The sequence below is a fragment of the Phyllobates terribilis genome, unplaced genomic scaffold (genome assembly GCF_046119375.1).
Source record: "Phyllobates terribilis strain yellow unplaced genomic scaffold, ASM4611937v1 Scaffold_2__4_contigs__length_985480577, whole genome shotgun sequence".
NCBI classification, from domain to species: domain Eukaryota; kingdom Metazoa; phylum Chordata; class Amphibia; order Anura; family Dendrobatidae; genus Phyllobates; species Phyllobates terribilis.
This window is the reverse complement of record NW_027362762.1, coordinates 214,268,318-214,288,074: the sequence shown is the minus strand read 5'-3', so window position 1 is coordinate 214,288,074 and position 19,757 is coordinate 214,268,318. Positions and strand designations below refer to the sequence as shown.

General features: G+C 40.9%; 1 protein-coding gene across 1 annotated transcript in view; it reads left to right on the top strand.

The window, feature by feature from the left end:
- Positions 1-19,757, top strand: part of GTF2F2 (general transcription factor IIF subunit 2) — a 201,510-nt gene that overhangs the window by 31,361 nt on the left and 150,392 nt on the right. Inside the window, exon 5 of the mRNA XM_073663879.1 lies at positions 8,621-8,656. Coding sequence (XP_073519980.1) covers positions 8,621-8,656 — 36 coding nt within the window. The remainder of the gene's footprint in view (positions 1-8,620; positions 8,657-19,757) is intronic.

The window sequence follows — 19,757 nt, the reverse complement described above, 5'->3', positions numbered from 1 at the left end:
TTTTTATATATTTTTTTTACTTCTATATTTAAGCTAAATTAAACACATTGAAGCCTTGCTCAAATTGTGAATACTAATGCTGAATCATTAGCTGTTAATCCATATACTATTATGACATAAGCGCAACCTTTGCTCAAATAAAGAACAGACTATTTACATTTTGATCTTATTTGTAATTCCACTAGCGTTTAAGAGCAATTTCTTTTCGACTTTTTGCACAAGTCATTTATTTATTCTGCTTTCAAGGAAGAATAAACCTAGAACTGAATGATAGAAGTAAACAAAAGATAAAGTTGCTTTCTCTGTCAGTCAGTAGAGTTTCTAAAACATTGCAGAGACTACAGGACTCCGGTAACTATCTGGATAGTGCAAAAAAAAACCCTTCCATTGTCTTGTTCTTGTTAATAATCTTGCTTGCGTGAAAGCACATCAGAGGCTATGTGCCCACAATGCAGAAATGCTCCGGATTTTTTCCTGAGCGTTTCTGCATCTCCCTGGCAGAAAAAACGTATGCGGATTGTACATGCGGATTGTACATGCGGATTGTACATGCTTTTTTCTTGCCAGGGACAAGCAGATGTGAATCGTTCTTCACATGCATTTCCGCATGCGGGTTGTCAAGCGCTTTCCAAGCGATTTTAGCATCACTTGGAAAGTGCTTGACCACTTGGTCACACAATATAAATCCATGCAAACGGCATGGATTTATATACTGTGACCGAAAAGAATGGTAAAAAATATTATACTTGCCTTCTGATGGCCCCTGGTGTCTTTATCCGATGCGTCTCGGCTTGCCGGCAGCTCGCGGCACACTAAAGGACCTGCCGACGTCAGCAGTCGCGTGACCCGTCACATGACTAAATTACGTCATGGCAGGTCCTTGAGTCTACTGCGATCTGCCGGCAAGCCAGGACAAAGACACCGAGGGCCATCAGAAGGTAAGTATAATGTTTATTTTTTATTTTTCTTCTTTTTTTTTTTACAGGTACTATGGTACCCGGGTCTGGAGGAGAGTCTCCTCTTCTCCAAACCCGGGTACCATCCGCACATTGAACCGCATGTACAGATGCAGTGATGCGGATTCCATTCATTCCAATTTTAGTCAATGGCGGCGAAAACGCAGCGCTTCCGCAAAATAATTGGTAGTGCTGCGGATTTTTCCGCATTGATAATACACAGCGGAAAATTTCCGCAGCATGTGCACAGCACATGCGGATTATCATTGGGGACCATGGCAGGCCTTCTACCAAGCGTTTTTTAAGTGTTTCTGCAGCGGAATTGCCGCTGCGGAAACACTTAAACGCATCGTGGGCACACAGCCAGTGGGTATGGGGGGGAGCCTGTTACAGGAGGTTTGTAGAGATGAATAGGGGGGGGGGATGAGCGCACATAGGGTGACATTGAAAGATATAGATGAGAAGGGAATAATGGAGGTGCTCCCCTGAAAAGGTCACAACTCCAATAATGGCCCATTGAAATTACAGCTGCTGCAGTCCTGTCGGTAAATGACAGTAAACCCTCTATTGCATATTGATTAGTAGAAAAAGGAGACTGGCGTTTCAGAGAAGACCACACTGCTGTAGAAAGGTTCACCAGGGACTATGAACGTTTGTTTTTGAAAAATACAGCTTTGGAGAAAGGCCAGATATGGCTGAAACGCTGCCTTGTCTTCCTATTACTGTGATTTTTTTAATTTATTTATTTTACATTCTTGAATAAAGATCTACCTCTTTAAGGGTTATCCTCTGGTGCCTCTGGATTAGATATTAGATCAGATATTTTACATACTGCAAGGCTATGTTCACAAGTTGCTTTTTTGTTGCATTTTGTTTTCTGCAGCCAAAACCTGCTCTCTTGGCAGATTTTTTTTCTTCTCTTTTGTGCAAGTTTGCTGCTTTTTTATTTATTTATTTTTGGTGCAGATTGTGTCATTTTGTCTACAGTCATGGCCAAAAGTATTGAGAATGAGACAAATAGTAATTTTTCCAAAGTTTACTGCTTCATTTTTTGTAATGGCAATTTGTATATACTCCTGAATGTCAAAGAGTGATCAGCTTAACAGCAATTACTGTACTTGCAAAGTCAATATTTGCCCAGAAAATGAACTTTAACCCCCAAAACACATTTCAACATCATTGCAGTCCTGCCTTAAAAGGAGAAGCTAACATCGTTTTAGTGATTGATCCATTAACACAGGTGTGGGTGTTGATGAGGACAGGGCTGGCGATCAATCAGTCATGATTAAGTAAGAATGACATCACTGGACACTTTAAAAGGAGGCTGGTTCTTGGTATCATTGTCTCTCTTCAGTTAACCATGGTTATCTCTAAAGAAACACGTGCAGCCATCATTGCACTGCACAAAAATGGCCTAACAGGGAAGAGTATCGCAGCTACAAAGATTGCACCTCAGTCAACAATCTATCGCATCATCAAGAACTTCAAGGAGAGAGCTTCCATTGTTGTCAAAAAGGCTCCAGGGCGCCCAAGAAAGACCAGCAAGCGTCAGGACCGTATCTTAAAACTGTTTCAGCTGCGGGATCGGACTACCAGCAGTGCCGAGCTTGCTCAGGAATGGCAGCAGGCTGGTGTGAGTGCTTCTGCACGCACTGTGAGGCGGAGACTCTTTGAGCAAGGGCTGGTTTCAAGGAGGGCAGCAAAGAAGCCACTTCTCTCCAGAAAAAACATCAGGGACCGACTGATATTCTGCAAAAGGTACAGGGAGTGGACTGCTGAGGACTAGGGCAAAGTCATTTTCTCTGATGAATCCCCTTTTCGATTGCTTGGGACATCTGGAAAACAGCTTATTCGGAGAAGAAGAGGTGAGCGCTACCACCAGTCTTGTCTCATGCCAACTGTAAAGCATCCTGAAACCATTCATGTGTGGGGTTGCTTCTCAGCCAAGGGAATCGGTTCACTCACAGTCTTGCCTAAAAACACAGCCATGAATAAAGAATGGTACCAGAATGTCCTCCAAGAGCAACTTCTCCCAACCGTCCAAGAGCAGTTTGGCGCCCAAAAATGCCTTTTCCAGCATGATGGAGCACCTTGCCATAAAGCAAAGGTGATAACTAAATGGCTCATGTAACAAAACATAGAGATTTTGGGTCCATGGCCTGGAAACTCCCCAGATCTTAATCCCATTGAGAACTTGTGGTCAATCATCAAGAGACGGGTGGACAAACAAAAACCAACAAATTCTGGCAAAATGCAAGCATTGATTATGCAAGAATGGACTGCTATCAGTCAGGATTTGGTCCAAAAGTTGATTGAGAGCATGCCAGGGAGAATTACAGAGGTCTTGAAGAAGAAGGGGCAACACTGCAAATATTGACTTGCTGCATTAACTCATTCTAACTGTCAATATAACCTATTGGTACTCATAATATGATTGCAATTATATTTCTGTATGTGATATAAACATCAGACAAACACTAATAAAAACCAGAGGCCAGCAGATCATGTGAAAATATAATTTTGGTGTCATTCTCAAAACTTTTGGCCATGACTGTAGAGTACATGTTTAATGAAGTTGATGTCCTTCACCAAAAAAGCAGTAAAAACCCTGAAAGAATTGGAATACTGCTGCTTTTTTGAAAACTGTATATCAATTGTCAGGGGGAAAAAAAGCGTGTGCGTGACACTTCTGAAATCTCCTAGCTTTTGCAGGTACTCTAAAAAGCAGCTTTTAATTTGCATAAAAAAAAAATCCCCAAAAATCGCAGTGTGTGAACAATACACGTGTATGTTTTATGAATTGTCAATATTTCCCTACATCTGTAGTTTTCTTTGCAGTCCGTAGAAACTTTTTTAGATTTGGGAGCAGGATATGCCTAAAGCTGGCTCCGTACATCCAAGTATCGTGGTTCGATCACGGACCGTGATTTATGGACCGGCTGTTGGTCTCTTGACTCGAACATAGCCGCCTCATAGGCATATATGAGGCTGTTGAGTTTGGGCCAGGAGACCAAGAACTGGTCTGTATACCATGACCTGTATTGGGTAAGCCAAATCAGCCAAAACCATGTGAGGAACAATCAGAGGAAAAGTATAATAGAAACACATCACCACTTCTGTATTTATCACCCACTCCTGGTTTTAGCTTGCATATACTGATCAAATACTGAATGTGTGAACGTGACCTTAGCATCATAATGCATGGATGTGCGAAATTGGTCTAAGATTATTACTCTTGAGAAACGTGTGGCCTCTTTAAAGTGTCCCCATAGGGTTATTTTGCTTATAGACTATGCAAATCTGTGCTTCTTGCTTATGTGTGGCCTCCTAAACAGGTTCATTTATTGTGTGGATCATACATGGATGGTGTGATAGTTACCAGAAACGAAGATTCATTTTAGTTAAATATTTGTTTGGTTATTTGGCAATAATCTTAATCTTAAAATTTGCTTGTTCCAATGTGTATAGCTGTTAAATGTTCACATTTCACACATGTCGGCAAACACTGGCATTAAGGTGCTTTTTACCTGAAGGTTTTAGATTACTACTATTTTATGAGAAATTACTGTTATAAAAACCCCAGCTTCTTTCTCTGTCTTTTGATCACATCTTGAAAAGGAAATGTTTAACAATTCATGGCATAGGGTGGAGCGACTGGAAGAATAGGGAGAGCTGGAAGCCGAGCACCGATTGCTAGACTGCTCATTTCCTTTTACTCATGCGGAGTCGTTTTTGGTTGGGGTTGTTAGGACAAAAATCAGAGCCACTTTCTTCATCATAGATGTGCCGAATTTGTAGAAAATTCTAGATGGTTATAAAACATTGCATCACGGTAGCATTATTCAGTAAAGTATGTCTGGGCGTCTTACTGGCCTGACTGCTCCTTGGTAAAAAAAAGATAAGCAAATTAGTTTGATTTCTTCTGGAAGAGAGCTATCTCTAGTGCCACCTAGTGGTAGCTACCCTTATGGTCAATGTTCAACATTTTAACAGGCCTTTAAAATAAACATGTCAAACTCTGGCCTGCAGAGTGATTATATTTGCCCCGCGACACCAGAACCACCACCCCAATGTGGGGCCCATTATTCTGTATGGAGGAACTATGTGGGGCCCATTATTCTGTATGGAGGACTATGTGAGGCCCATTATTCTGTATGGAGGGACTATGTGGGGCCCATTATTCTGTATGGAGGGACTATGTGGGGCCCATTATTCACTATATGGAGGACTATGTGGGGCCCATTATTCACTATATGGAGGACTATGTGGGGCCCATTATTCACTATATGGAGGACTATGTGGGGCCCATTATTCACTATATGGAGGACTATGTGGGGCCCATTATTCACTATATGGAGGACTATGTGGGGCCCATTATTCACTATATGGAGGACTATGTGGGGCCCATTATTCACTATATGGAGGACTATGTGGGGCCCATTATTCACTATATGGAGGACTATGTGGGGCCCATTATTCGCTATATGGAGGACTATGTGGGGCCCATTATTCACTATATGGAGGACTATGTGGGGCCCCTTATTCACTATATGGAGGACTATGTGGGGCCCCTTATTCACTATATGGAGGACTATGTGGGGCCCCTTATTCACTATATGGAGGACTATGTGGGGCCCATTATTCACTATATGGAGGACTATGTGGGGCCCATTATTCACTATATGGAGGACTATGTGGGGCCCATTATTCACTATATGGAGGACTATGTGGGGCCCATTATTCACTATATGGAGGACTATGTGGGGCCCATTATTCACTATATGGAGGACTATGTGGGGCCCATTATTCACTCTATACAGGTTGGCCTGCGACTTTTTCCAAGTTTTTCATTTTGGCCCTCTGTTTATTTGAGTTTGACATCCCTGCTTTAAAATGACTAAGGTTATACACCAAATTAGAATCTTCTCAAAAAGAGATGTCCATCTGCAGACATCTATTTCGCGGTTCATGCCCTGGACATTGACTTATAGGATAGCTTTATTTCTTTTAGAGAAGGGCTAATTTGCAAACCCTCACAATGAGAAACACTCCCCAAGATCCTAATCAAAGGCTTCTGTGCCAGTATACTCCTCTGTGCTGATGAGGGAGACTCTGGTTTGGCCTAAATTCTTAGCTGGTGACCCTTTTCAAATGGTTGCTTCGTTACATATAAGGTAGCTTAGTGCTAGGAGGTAGCACTAAAGCTAGTTTATTTTCATCTGGAAGTGTGATAATTTGCATTCATTGAATGCACGATGCCTAGTTTAGTGTTCATTATGTGAGTGAATTTATATTTGTAATTTCCTGTCCGTCAGTCAGTGTTGTGGATGACAACTGGCTGTTACATCAGTAGTCCACATAAATAGATTTTCTGTAGTAAATTATAGAACAAAGTATATACGGTAGGTATATAAAGTTATATTTTTCTTCCATTTTTCAGTTATAGGAAAGATATCCTAAAGTCTCCTAAGTGGCTATGCACCTCCACAAGTTTTCTTTTCTTTTTGCAAAATTGGACTCCAAAAAAAATTTGCGTACTAGGCACTAGAATATGTTACGGAAATTGTATTTGTTTTTTAAAATTGTGTGATGTGGTTTAGCTTTATTATCTTGTGTTTTGTTTTGGATGTAGGAGGGGAAATAACTTTGCAGTTTGCTGGGTTTCTAGCTGCAGAGACCACTAGCAATGCTGTGATCAGGGTTCTGCAGCCCTGTCTTGAATGGTGCGGAAGTGTGCATGCTTAGCCTGCACTCAGTTCTTTCACAATGGAACCAGAAATGGCGGAGTACAGGTCTCCGCTCTCTGCATCATAGATGATGAATGGAGCGGAGCTCAGGTATGTCATTTCCATTCAAGACAGGACTGTAGAACCTTGTTTTGGGGATTGCTTGGGGTCCCTGCAGTCAAGACCCTCGGCAATCAGCAAGGTATCTTTTTTTTATCAATAAAGTCATGTGTTTGTTAATAACCCTTTAAAGGGAAGCTATCATCAAAAATGGCCCATAGTTTGAATCAAGTTTTTGAGTTTAAATGTATTTTTTTTAATGTTTGGCAATGAGGTGCTTGTTTTTTTTACATATCCGAATCTGTATTAAAAATAGTAATCCTGCAATTTTTACACTGGCCATTTGGGGCTTTTTTAGATTCTAACTTTTTGGTGTTTCAGGAAACAACATATGTACAAAGCCACCATGATCAGACACCCGACTCAAATATTTTATATTGAAGTATGTAATGAGCCGGTGCAAAGGTCATTGTGAAGGAAGGAGCAGGGTCAGAGGTGACATTGCCTATTGTGATTAGTGGAGCCTGTGTTATCAACTCTGTATAGAGAGGTTACTTCTCATATTGTAATTCTGCCTCTACTGATAAGGAGCTGTGCTGTAAACTCTTCCTGAAAGGACAGGAAGTATGAGTCTAAAAAAGCCTCAGTGACCAGATATATATTATATATAATTTTTATTTTTTTTATTATTAAAGGTCGTTGTGAAGACTCGGGGTCTTCCGTGGGCCTAACACTACTCGGACAACACAGGGTGCTGTTAAGACAGCGTGGCAATACTTTATTGAACCACAAAGTGGACAATAAACACATAGAACAGTCCCAGCAAATACCCAAGATGGTACACTACATTACACAGTCTCACCCTTCCGCTCCGCCCGACTGGGATAGAACAGCTGCGACTTTGGAGACTTTCAGGGCCGACTACCTCAACCACTTGCCCCCCTCGCTTCTGGCGGGCCCCCACAGAGGGAAGGTAGAAGCAAGCCTACGAAGCTAGCAGTCCATCGAGTTAGAAGGCCAGGAGACCCGAGGGTCCCAACCTGACCGCTCCGTGATTTTCCATGGGGCCAGATGACTGGCTAGTCACAATCTGGCTTTTCCGAATGTCTCCATGGGTTCTAGGCGACCGATTGGTCCCTCCTGGCAGCCCCAAACCACATATCCATGGGGCCAGGTGACTTCCTCGTCCCACTCTGGTCTCCCCAAAATGTATCCATGTCTCTCTGATGGTTAATGGAGCAGATCCGATTCTTTCCAGTCAGGGCCGGTACCCTTAGGCTAGAATCCTGTAAAATCCAAATCTGTGTCTATTTGGATGCCATGCTATCCATCTACTTTCCCGAAAGATATCTCTCATTCTCCTTGTAAAGTATTTATGCTCCATGATTCTGCTTGCAGCACTACAGACATCCCTGTTTATATTTACATCTCTGTAAGGTCATCAGTCACAGGTAAGAGGTAAAGGTGCATGGGTCACCAGGTCTCATTGTTTGAGCTAATCAATTTACATAGTTGGTATCACAAGTGCTCTTGTAAATAAACATCTAGCTGACTTTTAGTACAATTTGTCATTCGCATAGTAAACATAATTGTTTCCAAACGAATAGAATTCAACATTCAGGGTTATACAAATACTGGTCTGTGTTAATCAACTAAAGAAGAACACAGGTTAAAAAGTCAACATAAATATATAGGTATACTGCCCTTGCCATCAGAAATTGTCTGGCATAATTAAGATTTTACGCTGTATCGTCAGTCGTGATATGATGTCTTTCTGATGATGTCTTACCCTTCAGGTGCTGCATGTAATAAGACAGTTTGTTTTCTTTGGATATTTGTGTTTCTCTTATGTTTTTAATATAATGTGTGTTCTTCCAGGCCCATCTGATGAAAAACTTGAGAACAGGACAACTGGTGAGCGTCTTATTTCTTAATATCATCCAACACTAGTATAAATTAACTGGCAAGATCCGAGAAGTGCGGATTAATTGAAAGATGACATTATTACACCTTCCTCAGATTGCACGTTTGATTAGCATGAAATGGCCTGATGAAAACCTGATGACCTTGTCGAATGCATTAATGTCATTTTGCATGGAGTCTTGTTTATGACGAAAACCTGTGTATAAATACAGTGTTTAATCCAGCTGCTAATGCATTCATTTGTACAGAGATTTCAAGTTAATTGTTTGCATAACTATTGCCCAAGCGACAATGGTCAGCCTAGCAATGGAATGAGCTGCAGCATCTGATGAGCTGTTCGGAGAAGTTAGAGCATTAATATATTTTGTACACTTTTGGACTGATGTTTGTAAGATTGTCACTCGATCTCTTCCATCAGTTGAATTAAAGTTTCAGCCTGGTCCCGCATTTGCAAATTCATCCTTCGTTCCTATTAATATTCACCATGCCAGAGGTGCCTGATTAGTCACTTATTCCATTCTCTCCCACTATTGGAAAAAAACCTGATGCAAATCAGCTTGTTTAAAGAAGCACCAACACTGTGCACTTACAATTGCTCATTTTGCCCTTCTACCCAGCTAATTCTTCTCTTTTCCGCTAAGTCTATTATAGCACATGATGAAAAACAAAGTGGCTGAATCCTTCTAAGCTCTATGTAGAAACAGGAGATCAAGTTTCCCTACATGACTCATGAGTCACTGCAAAAGTCTATGGTGCGTAGGGGGGTGGAGCAGCTGGGTCAGGAGTTGAAGAGGGGAATGATAAATGCAGGGACAAGAGACTTCCTGTTTCTATATAGAGCAGAAAAAAAGAATAATTAACTGTGTATAAAGGCAAAATGATCAATTTTGTAAGTACACGGCTATATAATATGATGATTACAATATGTTAAGAGGATAAAAACTTTGATGGGAGTGCTTCTTTAAAGTAGAGTTAGCAACCAATGGTCGATGTCTAACTTATCACACGGGCGGATATACCATTGGTGCCACCTGTGCAGCCACGCAGGGGCCCATTTCAGTCTCCACAGCAGGTGAAACTGTGCATTATGAGGTATTGTACTAGAAAGGGCCCATATGTTGTTTTCCCACAGGGGCTCGCTTCTCTATGGGTGCATTCCTGACACAGGCTGATATCTTTTATATGCCTAACTTTATAAGATGTTCTTCATATACTGAACCAAATTATACAACTTTAGGGAGTTTTACTTTGAGAAATAATCCTTAACTATTTGCAGCTAATAACATCCTTCAGAGCAGATATTAAAGCGGGTGGGTTTCGTTTTATTGGGAATGGATTTAGAAGAAAGCGAGGAAAGCGGCACTCACCACTGGCAGTTTTTGTAAAAGGCACTTTATTTCAGTCACAGGATTGCAGACATCAGGGAAATGATCAATAGCTGTTTCGAGTGATTACACGCTTCTTCTGGTATACACGTGTGAGCTGGAAGAAGCGTGTACTCACACGAAACAGCTGTTTCTCATTTTACTGTGTCTGACTACAATCCTGCTACCAAAATAAAGTGCCTTTTACTGAAACTGTCGGTGGTGAGTGCCGCTTTCCTCGTTTTCTTCTAAATCCATTGGTTTACAAGTATGTATCAAGCTGAGCACCGCAAGACATGGCTACTATAATCCGGATACCTTTTGTTTGATCCCATTTCTTCTTCCATTTGAGTTTTCTTTTTGGTCTCTGTTTTATTGACTCCATTTGCTCTTGGGTCATAGGAAGTTTGGGCAAAAATCGTACGGTATGTACTATGTAGTGACTTGAATTTCTTTCGTACCAATAATAGTTGTGGGTAACTTTTAGGATTTCATAGTTCAAACTTAAGTAACTACTTCACATTTTCTGCCGATGTAATGAGTATTATTCGTGTAATAATTTTGGTATATTTTATATGCAGTTAAATTATACTTGTTCATATTTTGAATAATGTTCATTCTGTTGATTCTTCATGTGTAATGCTAATTTACAGAGTTTATCAGTTACTCCAAAAGCGAGCCTTTTCTCTTTTTTTTTTTTTTTTTAAAGAGCATGTTCTTAGGGGGACAAAAAGCACTGGCATTGTGAATTTTTTAGAAATCTTATGCACACTCTGTGGAGGTATCTGCAGCATAAATTGACTGGCGCTGCCGATTTTAAAAGGTTATGCAGCAGAAGTTACTGTGGACTAAACCCTTTGCATTGCAAAGGTTGAAATCCGCAGATTAATTGCACCATCATAACAGTTCTCCCAGAAGCGGGATTTACTACTCCTGGTTTTGCTGCAGCATTTATGCTTTGGGACTTCTGTGGCGGTAATAAAAGCTGATAGGGATTGCTGAAGTATCAATCACCTTATGTAATGTGATCAGACATTACTCACAACATCCAAATAGCCTTGTACATTTTGGTAAAATAGTTTAATTATCCTGCAGGAATTTTTTTTTAGATAAGGGTTTATTAAGGGCCTTGATAATTAAGCAATGTGCAGATATAGTGCGAAAAAGGAAGTTTGCATTTTTATTGTACAGAGCAAACAGTCATGGTGAATCCAATGCGTCTGTGACAGGAAGGCTAAAAATGTGCTGTATTCTAGGTAATGGAATTCATGTCCTCATTTTCCAGCCTTGTAAAGGTGCAATAAGCAGGCTAGTTATCTGCGCCCTGTAACCTGAGCCAGTACCCTATAAATATAAACCTAAAAATAACAAACATGTTATTTTGGCTAGTTTATTATATGGGCTCTTATTATTAGAGATACTGTCTATTTGGTGCATACCAATCCAGTAAGTATACACCGGTGTACAGGGACAGCTGAACATTCTTTTAAAGGGACTGTATTGCCCATCTGAGAGCAGCATGATGTAGGGGCGGGGAACCTGATTACTGCAATGTAGCACTTGGCTACTTGCTGCAGTTTTTATAACATCAATGTGTTATCTGCAGCAGATCTAAGCAGTTCTCTGAATGCTTAGCTCTGTATAACCCCGCCCACTCCACTGACTGGCAGCTTTCTGCGTACGCTGTGCGTAGGCAGAAAGATGCTAATTAGTGGTGAGGGCGGGGTTATGCAGGGCTCATTAATATGGACGACTACAAGGCAAAGGGGCAACTAGTCCTCTAGGGATAATCTCTTGCTGATAAAACGGTGATTTTGTAATCTCTAAACCATGTGGCCCAGTAAGTGACACATCACTGGTATAAAGGTCTCTGCCCCTACATCATACTGCTCTCAGATTAGGTGGCAAGACTCAAGTTACAGATTTCCTTTAAATAAAATGGCTGTGAATCGTCCGGTTACATGATGACGACTTTGGTTGCAGCAGCTTTCAGTGACCGGAGTTCCTTTCAGTGCTGCTGCTATGGAAGTGAATGGGGATGCTTTGGGACGTAGCCGCAGCACCCAGAGAAACTTGGTCGCTCAACAGTTGTCGCAGCCAAAGTCTGTGTAGCCCTTGTCTTAATGTACTATTTTGTTTTTTGACAGTGGAAGTAAAATATATGTGCCACAAAGAAACCCTTGTAACATGACGTATATGCTCAGTGACGATGGAAACCTGAATGGTATTGAACTTGTGGCTTCTGCTTTGAAAGGCATCAATTCCATCCTCTTTACAGTGCTTGCTAGATCCTGTTAATTAGTGAGCTACCATTCATCATGGTAGTAAGGGAATGTGTTTTCCAGATGTAACACAATGTTCTTTGTATTAGGTTTGTATCAAAGTTACCGTTCCCATAGCAACCATTATCAGTATCATTGCCTACAACTGTAACATTTACTGAATTCTGGGTTTATATTTAACATCATGGAAAGGAAAATGAAGGGTAAAAATGATCTTTACGTATGTGGAGCCAATTGCAGCACTTAAAACACATTTACGGTATGTACAGTCATGGCCAAAAGTGTTGGCACTCTTGAAATTTTTCCAAAATAATGAAGTATTTCTCCCAAAAAATTATTGCAATTACACATGTTTTGTTATACATGTGTGTATTTCCTTTGTGTGTATCGGAACAACACAAAAAAAGAGGGAAAAAAAAGGCAAATTGGACATAATTTCACATACAACCCCAAAAATGGGCCGGACAAAATTGTTGGCACCTGTTCTAAAATTGTGGGTAAACAATTTTGTTTCAAGCATGTAACTGCGCTGTTACGGAGATGCACAACACAGCTCCATCGACGGAATAGTGGCCGTGGCTGGGTACTGCATATCCACCCCCTATTGATTTGAACAGGAGGAGGATGTGCAGTGCCCATCCGCAGCCACTATACCTTTGACGGACCTATGCAACTCTGTAACTGACCAGTTCTGGACACCGCTGACACTGGGAACAGCGACGTCAGGAAAGGCCTTCAATGTTAAAGTCTCAGACAGTCCCTTTAATAAAGTGAAAGTATAACCCTATGTACAAAAATAGGTAGCCTCTATATGCATAAAGTGCAAATGTAACAGGTAATTCTATGCACAACAGTAAATATTGGAAAGTCCAAATAAATGACCTCATCTACTGAATGGAAACCCAAATAAATAATTGTGTACTCAAAGGCACGTTATAAAAATGAATCAATAATTTACATGCAGTGTTATGTCTTATTGGCATCTGTTCCTGCGCCCCACGTGTGTTTCACCACGCTCCATCAGGGGGAGGTAGCACATTATTATTTAGCGAAGTCAAATAATTATATCCAATACCTATACAAAACATCTACAAGTGCCTGCTACCTTTAAAAGATATTAGGGCTGCAGCAGTGCAAAAATTCACTATTCACTTCCACTTTCCAATGCACCTCTGTCCTCCAGACAGTCACATGAATGTGCCGCCATCATGTAAATTAGCATGAAAAGGTTGCGTGGGTGCACAGAGGTGAAATGGCTGGTTTGAACACCTGGAGGAATGACTGTAGGAGTGACTTTATAGAGCTAAGCAGAAGCTGTGGCATTAGTGAAGTATAGAAGTGTAAAGATACTATATCTACAGTAACTTTTTTTCTGCCCTTAGCCTGCTGCATAGGCAGTGTGCTTGTGCCTTCCGCCCGCTTCTAAGGGTACATGCCCACGATCAGGAATAGCAGCGTTTTGGACGCAGCTCACCTGCGCTGCATCCAAAACTCTGCGTTCTACAGTGCAAACACAGTGGATGGGATTTAAAGGAAATCCCATGCCCGCTGTGCTTGTTTTTGATGCTGGTAAACTCACCCGCGGCATGGGTTTACAAGCCGCAGCATGTCAATTTCTGTTGCGGAGACTCGGGTCTCTGCTGCAGATTTTGACCGATTTGCATGTCATTACATGCGATGGATCCGCATGTTCTGACAAAACAAGTGCAGCATTAGAACGCAGCGTTTTGGACGCAGTGAAAATACTCTGTGTCCAAAGCGCTGCTGATTCCTGATTGTAGGGACGTACCCTAAAATTTCTGGGATTCCGGCTGCTAGGACTGTGTGCGTGCAGCGTCTCACAGGGTTGCCTTGGAGACCCGGCACACTTGAGCTCCACAGGACGGAAACCGTAAGTGGTTACACACAGGAAGTGGAGCTGGGGCTTCATGCGTCGGTAATGCCTTGAGCAGAACAGTGCACACATGACCTGTTCAAAACATCCCATTGGCCACCTTTACATATATAAGGAGCTGACATCCCTTTGCTAAGACATGCCCCCTGAGGGAGTTGCACACGAAAAGTGCTCTGGGGTGCAGGGACATCTGGCTCTACATGCACTAGCCTCCTAGCAGCCTTTCCTAAGGTATTGTCTCTATGCATATGTATATTATTATCTGCTGTTTTTCCTGACTGGCACATGCCTAAGTACTATGTATTCCTATATTGGGGACATGCTGTTTTTGGACTGCATAATAATAACTACTCTTAATTCTTCATTGATCGCTGCTAGTTTCAGTGCCTGCTTTTTATGTGCTTACAACTAGGTAGTTTCTCCAGATTTCTAAGCATGCTCCATTCAGAGATTTGTCTGAGGAGGTATTTATCATTATAAATCAATTACTTGCTGTTGTCCCTCACAGAGTGAGGCTCTTTTTTTGCTATGGTCTTGTTATGTTATGTAAGTATTGATCTATAAATAAAGAATCTATTAATTTTGACTATTGCTATGGTTGTTTGGTCTGAAGACTATTACTATCCTAGAACCAAACCTATTGATTTTCTTATGCCTATATGCACAGCACTGTACAACCTGCTACCTTAGGACACTTTTTGCTGATCATAAAATTGAGAATAGGTGGAAACAAGAAGGGGTTAAAAAGTATCTGCAGATAGTGTCTTGCAAAAGTTTTCAACCCTGCTGAATGTAGATGTAACAAAATAAATGAGAAACTGCAAAAGGCTGCTTGTATGTACACACAGTATGTGTCTTCTTCAGACCAATACCTGGAAGACTCACCACTTGCTGCAATGACTGATGTAAGACTGCTGGGCACGTTCCTGCCAGCTCGGCACACTGTTAGGGCTGAATAATAATTTCTATTCTTCCATGCAGATTTTTTTGGCCTGATCTGGTCTGTTGGATGATATGCAAAGACTAGGGTTGAGCGAGTATGCTCGGGCTGAGCTCCGAGTATTTGCAGGTGCTCGGTGATGAGGTTAAATCGCTCCCGTGTGCATGGTTTGCGACTGTTTGACAGGTTTAATACATGTGAGGAATGTCTATTTCTTACACATTCCTCACATGTAATAAAGCTGTCAAACAGTTGCAAATCATGCACACGGGAGCGATTTAACCTTATCACCGAGCAGCTGTAAATACTCGAAGCTCGCCCGAGTATACTCGGCGAAAGGGTTAACAGAACATACTCGCTCAACACTAAAGAGTAAAGACTAAAAAGTTTCAAATATTGCAGTTTTAAAGTAGCACTTGGTTACAACCTTGGTGTCATATTTACTCTCCTTCTGTACCGTATATTGTTTTTATTAATTTTTGTGATTCACTGTCACGGTTCATTAAGATAATATCTTATATATGTTATCTCTAAGGACTCTGATAAAAGGGAATAGTAAATATGCTGAAGAATATATGTGTGGAGTTAATTTCTGATTATACAATCTGCATCATTGTGCAGTAATAATTTACTAGCTGTTGTTGACCAAAATAATTAATGCCTTGTTTCTGTGAAGAGAAAAAGATAAATGATTTATCCTGCCTGCTCAAGAGACATTACTGAAGCCTTTTGAAATTTTTAGTAGTAGTTTAGCAGTTAATTATTTTTCTTTCCATGGTTAATTAGTAATCTAAATGATTAAGTAGTTCTATTAGAAATTTATTGTAGTGCCAGATTAAAGAAGAGAAAATCCGTTGCGAGTATTGGGTATTTTTATCAAAACTGTGCAAACTTAAGCCCCCCATACACATTAAATGGCTGCTCGACCAATCATTTAGGCAGCAGCTATCTCACCTAACTGTTACATACACAGGCGAGCTTGCTCAACCAAGTACTTATGTGTTGTCTATGAGAAAACCGCTGCTAAATATCTCTGGCGGCAGCTTCTTTGTTAAGAATAAAAAGATCGGCAGTCCAAAATCGGCCAGATCCTTTACAATCATCTGTTGGGTCCTCTTAAACATTAGGCTGTCATGTGTACCCCTCAAGCCTTTAGACTAGACTTGTCTTAAAATGGGTCAAATTTATCTATCATGCTATGGAGTAAATTTGGGGCATCTTTAGGCTGTCTAATTGAAGTTGATAAAACCTATTAATTGCCTTATTTTGTGCCAAAAATTCACGCCAAGCCTCTTAATGCAAAGCCACCATCTGTTATTGTAAGCCATGTTCCCTTGTTGGGCAAGGTGCAAAACCAGAATTCTGGTGCGTTTTTAGCTTAGTAAATCTCCCCCATTGCTTTACAAAATCCAAAACAATTTTAAATATAGAGGGATTAAAAATCTGGCACATGACCGGGTCAGCATTTACTGACCACAGTAGTGGTGTGTTGCCATGGTCTATTGACTGCTGTGGTTCAGTAGCAGTAGAAGATGTGTCATTGATGTATCGGCTCCAATAGTAATGAATAGAAACAATGATTTGCACAGCTGAGCAGTTGGGTCATTGCAGCTAGTGACTTGTTCAATACATATAAATGTTAAAATAGAAAAGGGACATGAACACTAAAGTGCATCTAGTATATTCTCAAGGGGGGTTGTTCAGAATAGAATATATCAAGCAAGAAAAGGAAGTCTGGAGACTGGCGGGAAGCACTAGAGGGAGCAGTGGGTGATCGGTAAGGGGAACACCGGTATATTGTATTTTTTTTTTTTTTTTTTTTTAGGCATCCTGGGCAAACAAAAAAAAATCAGGAGTTGACGACCCCTTTTAATACTAGTTTGTAAAGCCAACTTTTCGATCATCTAAGGAACTGGTTTTCACTAATTTTATACTTTATGGCAAGTGGTCCTCCTCTTCTTCTTCTTCTTTTTTTTTTCCCCCCACCACGATTCAGACGCTGGGACATATGGTCTCATACTTGTAATAAGTTATTTCCACGAAGTTGTCATTAGTTCTCGCCTCGTGCTTTGGAGCATATGTTTTGCCATATGTTTGTCCATCTGATCTTGCCGATTAGCATAGTGGGTTTACTAGCTATATACTACTTTGTCAAATTTGCTACTCTACTGGAGTACACAACTGTTTCTTGTGTAGCTTCTGGAGAGCCATAGGTTACAGACCATTGCTGTAATGATTGCAATAAACGCAGGATTTAATGCGTACAGTCTGGTCACCAAATCACTGCCCTACTTGTTCTGCGGAAAATTAGGAACAGATAATTGATCTCTCTAGATGAATTGCTGCTACAGAACTCAAATTGGCAAGAGATGGGATATTGCCACTTGTAATGTGAACAGATGTGTTTTTCCTGCTTGTTGTTTTTCTATAGATGTATTCAATAAGAATCTTGTTTAAAGCCTCTCCACTGGAGGGGTCAGCTGCTCCGCTCTGCAGCAGTGATGTCTACTTGCAGAAATAGAAGTTTAATGATTTTTCCAGCACTTGGATGCTGCATTTCCTTTTGCACATGAAGATGAGCTTTTATTTTCAGAGCCTTGGGTGGGCTCTCGGTGATGAGGGTATCTGTATCAATCAAATGTCTTTTAAAGCTGCCCTGCAGAATGATTTAATGCCTGCAGGCAATCCTACACAGCATTGGCGGTCTGCACATAAAATGCAAGCCTTTCTTTTTAATATTTAGCTATTTAATTGCCTGCACTGTTTTTATCATTGGTCTTTTTTATGCATTCATGAAAGTTAGCTTGTATGTGTATTCAGACCTGCGGTGGTCTGTGAGCTGGGAACCCCACTGATGGCTTAAATGAAGGGCTAGCGGCTCTTTTCAGATTGTTCTGCTCCTTTTGTGTTATAGATATGCACGTTGTAGCAAAATGACTGTTCCTTTTAAAGCAAAAAGAACTACAAGCTGTGTAGAAATTTTGCAGCTGAAAGTCAATTGTTTATTTCAGGCCACATTCACACGTTGAGCATTTGGTCAGTATTTTACATCCGTATCTGTAAGCCAAAACCAGGAGTGGGTGATAAATACCGAAGTGGTGACGTGTTTCTATTATACTTTTCTTTTGATTGTTCCACTCCTGGTTTTTGCTTACAAATACTGATGTAAAATACTGACCAAATACTCAACATGTGAACTTGGCCTTATTATGATAATCCTATTTCATAAACCCAACCAATGCTATCTACTCGCATGCGTCAGTAACCTGGCATAAGACATGTTAAAATGGGTTCATGCTTTAAAGTGAATCTGTCAGTAGGATCAAAACTTTTGAGCCGTCTATATGGGCATGAAGGTCATGGGAAGCTGAATAAAATTATATCTTGATATCTGCGATCTGATATCTTATTCCAGAGTGATTCACACTTTTCTTAATATGTAAATGAGCTGTTAAGATCTATGGTCCAGACACTGAGCTGCGTGAGAATCTGGCTCCAGAGATTATTTTAAATGAATGGGGAAGTTACCGGTGTGAGACATGGAATGACTGACAGTCTGCTCTCCTGTCTACATGTATACTGGTAATGCCCCGTTTAATATACAATAAGTTCTGGAGGTAGATTGTCAGGGAGATCTATGTCCGGCCCATAGATCTTAACATCCACTTTTTTTTCCATAATATGTAAATGAGCTTTCTCTGGAAAAAGACATCGAATTGCAGATATCAAGGTGTCATTTTATTCAACTTTCTGTGACCTTCTTGCCCATATTAGACGGCTTAGGGTTGATCCTACTGAGAGATTTGCTATAATGTGAAACTTCAGGCATATTTTCCTAATAAAAATTGATTTTCCCAACAGCACTCTTAACTGTAAAGAAGCCACCCCATGCACAGATCACCTTGCTTTGGATGTCCCTTCTGCTTATTTTTATTTCTTCTGCCGTTTCCTTCACACAGCACCACTGTGCTCTTACCACGCGACCTCCAATTCTAGCTGGGAACTACAATTCCCTAAAGCCTGCAAGTAAATGATTCCATCTGTGGTTTAAGCACATTCTCCTCCAGGCTCGCTATGTTGAGTATGTGCTGCGCGATTGTTTCCAGGATCCTCCTGTATTTTGCCTTCCTGACTAAAGCTGACACACACCTAAAGGGGTGAGGAAAGAAAGAGGAGCTGTAGCCCCACAGAAGTGCCGGAGCGGAATGTTCTGTGCGCATCGCTGTTCTTCAGTGTATCAAAGGCTATGCTACTGCCCATATTATACCCACACATCTTCACTGATTGGGCACGGGCCTTTTGCCTTTTCTCTTTCAGAATATGTTTGGATCCCGACATGCCAACCCCTGCTCCCTTAACCCCTTCACCCATTCCCACTGTGGCATACAAAGTCGGGACCTTAAAATCTTTTGGCACTAATCGAGTGAACACAGTATATAGAATTTTTCACATTTGTCACATTCAGCTAAATGAGCTTTACTTTTTGTTGTGTTGCCACTGTATTATCTTTATTGTGAATAAGGGAGGTTTACAGAATTGGGCCCAGCCCAAGCACAGTGGTAATAGATCATAATCATTCGTCCCATGGAAGCCTTTCTGGAAAGATTTGAGA